Raw genomic sequence first — 7,500 nt, 5'->3', positions numbered from 1 at the left:
GGTAAAAAAGAAAGTGGGATTCCTGATTATTCAGAACTTAATCGAAGCATATGTACTGGTCATTGTAATCTCATATATTCTACTATTCTCTACAAGAATTCTGATTTATTGGCAAAGAGGCGAAGAAATAAATTCATCATTCCATTCCAATCAATTCAAGAACGAGAGAAAGAACTAATGACCCAATCCGCTATCTCGATTGAGATACCTATAAATGGTATTTTCCGTAGAAATAGTGTTTTTGCTTATTTCGACGATCCCCAATACCGAAAAAAGAGTTCAGGAATTACTAAATATGGGGCTATAGGGGTGCATTCAATCGTCAAAAAAGAGGATTTGATTGAGTATCGGGGAGTCAAAGAATTTAAGCCAAAATACCAAACGAAAGTGGATCGCTTTTTTTTCATTCCCGAGGAAGTGTATATTTTACCCGAATCTTCTTCCCTAATGGTACGGAACAATAGTATTATTGGAGTAGATACACAAATCGCTTTAAATACAAGAAGTCGGGTGGGCGGATTGGTCCGAGTGGAGAGAAAAAAAAAAAAAATGGAACTTAAAATCTTTTCTGGAGATATCCATTTTCCGGGAGAGACAGATAAAATATCCCGACACAGTGATATCTTAATACCACCAGGAACGGTAAAAACAAATTCTAAGGAATCAAAAAAAGTGAAAAATTGGATCTATATCCAACGAATCACACCTACCAAGAAAAAGTATTTTGTTTTGGTTCGACCAGTAATCATATATGAGATAGCGAACGGTATAAATTTAGAAACACTTTTCCCCCAGGATCTATTGCAGGAAAAGGATAATCTGAAACTTCGAGTTGTCAATTATATTCTTTATGGGACTGGTAAACCCATTCGGGGAATTTCTGACACAAGTATTCAATTAGTTCGTACTTGTTTAGTGTTGAATTGGGACCAAGACAAAAAAAGTTCTTCTATCGAAGAGGCCCGCGCTGCTTTTGTTGAAATAAGCACAAATGGTCTGATTCGTGATTTCCTAAGAATCAACCTAGTGAAATTCCATATTTCATATATCGGTAGAAAAAGGAATGATCCATCAGGTTCAGAACCGATCTCTAATAATGGGTCAGATCGTACCAATATTAATCCATTTTATCCCATTTATTCCAAGACAAGGGTTCAACAATCACTTAAACAAAATCAAGGAACTATTAGTACGTTGTTGAATATAAATAAGGAATGTCAATCTTTGATAATTTTGTCATCATCTAATTGTTTTCAAATGGATCCATTCAACGATGTAAAACATCACAATGTAATAAAAGAATCAATTAAAAGAGATCCTATAATTCCAATTAGAAATTCGTTGGGCCCTTTAGGAACAGCCCTTCAAATTGCGAATTTTTATTTATTTTACCATTTAAATTTAATAACTCATAATCAGATCTCGGTAACTAAATATTCGAAACTTTACAATTTAAAACAGACTTTTCAAGTACTTAAATATTATTTAATGGATGAAAACGGGAGAATTGTTAATCCCGATCCATGCAGTAACAGCGTTTTGAATCCATTCAATTTGAATTGGTATTTTCTCCATCATAATTATTGTGAATCTTTCTTCACAATAATTAGCCTGGGACAGTTTATTTGTGAAAATTTATGTATGGCCAAAAACGGACCACATCTAAAATCGGGTCAAGTTATAATTGTTCACATTGACTCTGTAGTAATAAGATCCGCTAAGCCTTATTTGGCCACTCCAGGAGCAACCGTTCATGGCCATTATGGAGAAATCCTTTACGAAGGAAATACATTAGTTACATTTATATATGAAAAATCGAGATCTGGCGATATAACGCAGGGTCTTCCAAAAGTGGAACAAGTGTTAGAAGTGCGTTCAATTGATTCAATATCAATAAACCTAGAAAAGAGAGTGGAGGGTTGGAACGAGTGTATAACAAGAATTCTGGGAATTCCTTGGGGATTCTTGATTGGTACTGAGCTAACTATAGTGCAAAGTCGTATCTCTTTAGTTAATAAGATCCAAAAGGTTTATCGATCCCAAGGGGTGCAGATCCATAATAGGCATATAGAAATTATTGTACGTCAAATAACATCAAAAGTATTGGTTTCAGAAGACGGAATGTCTAATGTTTTTTCACCCGGAGAACTAATTGGATTGTTGCGAGCGGAACGAACGGGACGCGCTTTGGAAGAAGCCATCTGTTACGGGGCCATATTATTGGGAATAACGCGAGCATCTCTGAATACTCAAAGTTTCATATCCGAGGCTAGTTTTCAAGAAACTACTCGCGTTTTAGCAAAAGCTGCTCTCCGCGGTCGTATCGATTGGTTGAAAGGCCTGAAAGAAAACGTTGTTCTAGGCGGTATGATACCCGTTGGTACCGGATTCAAAGGATTAGTGCAAGGCTCAAGGCAACATAAGAACATTCCTTTGAAAACCAAAAAGAAGAATTTATTCGAGGGGGAATTTAGAGATAGAGATATCTTATTCCACCACAGAGAGTTATTTGATTCTTGCATTTCCAAAAATTTATATGATACATCAGAACAATCATTTATAGGATTTAATGATTCCTAAGAGCGGATTCATCCTTTTATTTTATTTTAATTAATATTTTAATTAATCGCGGTCCTGTGATTTATTTGGATTTGTTACATGTGATTTGTTATGTTAATAGTAATAAAGAAAGTAAAGAATAGAAAGAAATTAATCGCTTGGATCGTATATCAACGTCCAATCTCCGGGAAAAGAGAAGGTTCCATCGGAACAATTATTTATTTCAGGGTACCCCGTCTCTCTTTTTTCTTTGAAAAAAAAAAAGAAAAAGAGAGAGAGGAAGTATGGGGAGAAATGATAAGAAGATATTGGAACATTAATTTTGAAGAGATGATGAAAGCAGGAGTTCATTTTGGTCATGGTACTAGAAAATGGAATCCGAGAATGGCACCTTATATCTCTGCAAAGCGTAAAGGTATTCATATTACAAATCTTACTAGAACTGCTCGTTTTTTATCAGAAGCTTGTGATTTAGTTTTTGATGCAGCAAGTAGGAGAAAGCAATTCTTAATTGTTGGTACCAAAAATAAAGCAGCGGATTCAGTAGCGCGGGCTGCAATAAGGGCTCGGTGTCATTATGTTAATAAAAAATGGCTCGGCGGTATTTTAACGAATTGGTCCACTACAGAAACTAGACTTCAAAAGTTCAGGGACTTGAGAATGGAACAAAAGGCAGGTAGACTCAACCGTCTTCCGAAAGGAGATGCGGCTCGATTGAAGAGACAGTTAGCTCACTTGCAAACATATCTGGGCGGGATTAAATATATGACGGGGTTACCCGATATTGTAATAATCGTTGATCAGCAAGAAGAATATACGGCTCTTCGGGAATGTATGACTTTGGGAATTCCAACAATTTGTTTAATTGATACAAACTGTGACCCGGATCTCGCAGATATTTCGATTCCAACGAATGATGACGCTATAGCTTCAATCCGATTAATTCTTAATAAATTAGTATTTGCAATTTGTGAGGGTCGTTCTAGCTATATACGAAATCCCTGATTAATAATAAGATAGATTAAATAAGATAACTAAATTATAATTATAATAAGATAACTAAATTTTTTTGTGAACTCCATAGATTTATGGAATCGGTTACTATTCCTGAATCGTACAAAAGAGATAACTGGGTATATTATGTGATTTGTATATTATGTGATTTGTTGGTATCTAAAATATACAATTTAAGTGGACAAGTCGAAAAAAAAGATGGTTGAATCAAAATAATTCCTTTTAAAGTTTTCTTTCTTTCAGAGGGCAATATGAATGTTCTATCATGTTCCATCAACACACTAACACTAAGGGGGTTATATGATATATCCGGTGTGGAAGTAGGCCAGCATTTCTATTGGAAAATAGGAGGTTTCCAAGTCCATGCCCAAGTGCTTATTACTTCTTGGGTTGTAATTGCTATCTTATTAGGTTCGGCCATTGTAGCTGTTCGGAATCCACAAACCATTCCAACTGGAGGTCAGAATTTCTTCGAATACGTCCTTGAATTCATTCGAGATGTGAGCAAAACTCAGATTGGAGAGGAATATGGCCCGTGGGTCCCCTTTATTGGAACTATGTTTCTATTTATTTTTGTTTCTAATTGGGCGGGGGCGCTTTTACCTTGGAAGATCATACAGTTACCTCACGGGGAGTTAGCCGCACCTACGAATGATATAAATACTACCGTTGCTTTAGCTTTACTTACGTCAATAGCATATTTTTATGCGGGTCTTAGCAAAAAAGGATTAGGTTATTTCAGTAAATACATTCAACCAACTCCAATCCTTTTACCCATTAACATTTTAGAAGATTTCACAAAACCTTTATCACTTAGCTTTCGACTTTTCGGCAATATATTAGCGGATGAATTAGTAGTTGTTGTTCTTGTTTCTTTAGTACCTTCAGTGGTTCCTATACCTGTCATGTTCCTTGGATTATTTACAAGTGGTATTCAAGCTCTTATTTTTGCAACTTTAGCTGCGGCTTATATAGGCGAATCCATGGAGGGGCATCATTGACTAATTTTTTTTTCGAAATAGTCTTTTTTAGCTTAGTGTAAGGCAATCTATGCCTTGTTCAAGATAATCTACTTCTACTTAGTGAACATAAATATACACATAAATAGAAATAGACAAAAAGGTCTATACGATCTAAAGGAATAGTAAAAAAAAGATTACGATATTAGGGAATTGTAAAAAAAAAAAAAGGAAAGAGATCTAAAAGATCTTTTTCCTAGAATTCGTTTGGATCATTTAGAACTTCTTCTAATGAACATTCTCTTTATCTTTATATTGTCTTGATTATTTTGTTCATTCAATTCCAATTTTAGGACTCATAATCTGAATAAGAATCCTTTATTTATTTACAATGTGTGATTAAAAAAAGAGGTTCTATAGAGCGATTTCCATTTCAGTCGGTTTTATTCAATTCAACGATTGACCAAAAGAAAATATTAATAAATAAAAAATTACATGAACTTAGAGCAACCAATATATTTCTATGCAATGATTCAGACTAATGAATTCGTCCACTTAGATTGATTGTATCCATGCGGGATAATGATAAGGAAGAGAAGAATTTATAAAAAAAAATGAGATTCAGAAAAAATGGATTGTTTAGGAGAGTGGAATCAAACTAGGTGGGTGTATGTAATATATCTATAATTATTATGTAATATATATATATAATGGCTATAAGCTAACTTTCTTTTTGTGAATGTTTCAAAAAATGATTTTAGAATCCGATTAAATCTAAGATACGAATAGTTGGTTTACGTTATGGAAAGGGACGTGTATATGTAATATTAAGTATTAACTAGTTATATATGAGTTAAAAAAAATATCTAATCCGCCCGACTACTGGAGATTTAGATAGGGATTCCAATAAAAGTCCTTTCTTTTCGTTTGTAACTGTGAATTGAATATTGAATAAAGAGATTAAATCAAGAAAAAGAACGAAGAGTTCGAATTCAAAAAATGATTTGGAACAAAGAAAGAAATGGAAAAACAAAAAAGTTGTATGAATTCACAAAAACTTTGTGGATAGGAACTCAAAACTAGATATCAAAGTAGTTCTGATGATTCAATAATATTATTACTTCAATTCGGAGTTCTTTGTTACTTCGACTGGATAAATCTTATTGATGGGATGAATAATTAAGTCATAATTTATTGGTTGATTGTATCATTAACCATTTCTTTTTCTTTATTTTATTTTGGTGCGAGGAACTTATCATGAATCCATTGATTTCTGCCGCTTCCGTTATTGCTGCTGGGTTGGCCGTTGGGCTTGCTTCTATTGGACCTGGGGTTGGTCAAGGTACTGCCGCGGGCCAAGCTGTAGAAGGTATTGCAAGACAACCCGAGGCGGAGGGAAAAATACGAGGTACTTTATTGCTTAGTCTGGCTTTTATGGAAGCTTTAACGATTTATGGACTGGTTGTAGCATTAGCACTGTTATTTGCGAATCCTTTTGTTTAATCCTATACAAAAAAAAATACGTATTTTTTTATTGCCTTGGACTCGCTGCTTGTTTTTTCGAATTATATTAAGATTTAATTCCTACAATTACTTATTTAATTGGGACAATAACCCACGGGAAGGACTGATTTGAGGATGAGGAATTAGTATACTAACTCGCTTTTTTCCTTCCCCCTTCTTAGTCCAATCGAAACCCTTTTTTTAAGGAAATGTTGCAACAGGATATATTCTTTTTGCTTTTTTTTGTTTTGCAATTAATACGAGACCTGTTACCGAATTCTAAACTGAATTTTAATAAGAATAATATTTATTAGTATTAGAGATTTCAAATTGAAAATTGAAAAAAATGCATTTATAATTCGAATAGAAATCGAATATTTTTTTTACTCTATTTAGAAATAGAATACAAAAAAAAAAAAAAACAAGAAAAAAACAAGAACAATAATAAACAATAACATATAAAATACAATAACATATACACATATAAAATAAAATAAGAAATATAGAATAAGAAAAAAAAATAAAAAATAAATAATTAGTCTGTCTATAGTCTATAAGAAAAGGGGAGATCATATGAAAAATATAACCGATTCTTTCGTTTCCTTGGGTCACTGGCCATCCGCCGGGAGTTTCGGGTTTAATACCGATATTTTAGCAACAAATCTAATAAATCTAAGTGTAGTCCTTGGTGTATTGATTTTTTTTGGAAAGGGGGTGTTAAGTGATTTATTAGATAATCGAAAACAAAGGATTTTGGATACTATTCGAAATTCAGAAAAACTACGCGAGGGGGCTATTGAACAGCTGGAAAAAGCCCGGGCCCGCTTACGGAAAGTGGAAATAGAAGCAGATCAGTTTCGAACGAATGGATATTCTGAGATAGAACGAGAAAAATTGAATTTGATTAATTCAACTTATAAGACTTTGGAACAATTAGAAAATTACAAAAATGAAACCATTCATTTTGAACAACAACGAACGATTAATCAAGTCCGACAACGGGTTTTCCAACAAGCCTTACAAGGAGCTCTAGGAACTCTGAATAGTTGTTTGACCAACGAGTTGCATTTACGTACCATCAATGCTAATCTTGGCATGTTTGGCGCGATAAAAGAAATAACTGATTAGTCCTTCTACTGTAGGCATTATTTTTTTTTTTTTTTGAAAAAAAAAAAAAAAAAATAATTAAGAAATACTCATGGTAACCATTCGAGCCGACGAGATTAGTAATATTATCCGCGAACGTATTGAGCAATATAATAGGGAAGTAAAGATTGTAAATACTGGTACCGTACTTCAAGTAGGCGACGGCATTGCTCGTATTTATGGTCTTGATGAAGTAATGGCAGGCGAATTAGTAGAATTTGAAGAGGGTACAATAGGCATTGCTCTGAATTTGGAATCAAATAATGTCGGTGTTGTATTAATGGGTGACGGTTTAATGATACAAGAGGGAAGCTCCGTA

The 7,500-nt window shown here is 33.9% G+C and overlaps 6 protein-coding genes across 6 annotated transcripts in view; all 6 read left to right on the top strand. All coding sequences in view use genetic code 11, as the record gives it.

Moving 5' to 3' along the window:
- rpoC2 (RNA polymerase beta'' subunit) overlaps positions 1 to 2,580 on the top strand; it is a 4,182-nt gene extending 1,602 nt beyond the window's left edge. Inside the window, exon 1 of the mRNA in view lies at positions 1 to 2,580. This exon is cut by the window's left edge and continues 1,602 nt beyond it. Within this exon, the coding sequence (YP_001718427.1) occupies positions 1 to 2,580 (2,580 nt within the window).
- Positions 2,581 to 2,853: 273 nt separating this feature from the next.
- rps2 (ribosomal protein S2) lies at positions 2,854 to 3,564 on the top strand. The gene has a single exon. The coding sequence runs from the start codon at positions 2,854 to 2,856 to the stop codon at positions 3,562 to 3,564; it is 711 nt and encodes a 236-aa protein (YP_001718426.1).
- Positions 3,565 to 3,824: 260 nt separating this feature from the next.
- atpI (ATP synthase CF0 A subunit) lies at positions 3,825 to 4,574 on the top strand. The gene has a single exon. It carries the CDS (start codon positions 3,825 to 3,827, stop codon positions 4,572 to 4,574), a length of 750 nt encoding a protein of 249 aa, YP_001718425.1.
- Positions 4,575 to 5,789: 1,215 nt separating this feature from the next.
- Positions 5,790 to 6,035, top strand: atpH (ATP synthase CF0 C subunit). Its single transcript has one exon. It carries the CDS (start codon positions 5,790 to 5,792, stop codon positions 6,033 to 6,035), a length of 246 nt encoding a protein of 81 aa, YP_001718424.1.
- Positions 6,036 to 6,608: 573 nt separating this feature from the next.
- atpF (ATP synthase CF0 B subunit) lies at positions 6,609 to 7,163 on the top strand. The gene has a single exon. It carries the CDS (start codon positions 6,609 to 6,611, stop codon positions 7,161 to 7,163), a length of 555 nt encoding a protein of 184 aa, YP_001718423.1.
- Positions 7,164 to 7,233: 70 nt separating this feature from the next.
- The window catches only part of atpA (ATP synthase CF1 alpha subunit), a 1,524-nt gene continuing 1,257 nt past the window's right edge, over positions 7,234 to 7,500 (top strand). Inside the window, exon 1 of the mRNA in view lies at positions 7,234 to 7,500. This exon is cut by the window's right edge and continues 1,257 nt beyond it. Within this exon, the coding sequence (YP_001718422.1) occupies positions 7,234 to 7,500 (267 nt within the window).

The sequence above is a fragment of the chloroplast genome of Manihot esculenta (assembly GCF_001659605.2).
Source record: "Manihot esculenta chloroplast, complete genome".
In the NCBI taxonomy this organism is placed as follows: Eukaryota; Viridiplantae; Streptophyta; class Magnoliopsida; order Malpighiales; family Euphorbiaceae; genus Manihot; species Manihot esculenta.
This window is presented reverse-complemented; position numbering and strand designations above follow the sequence as displayed.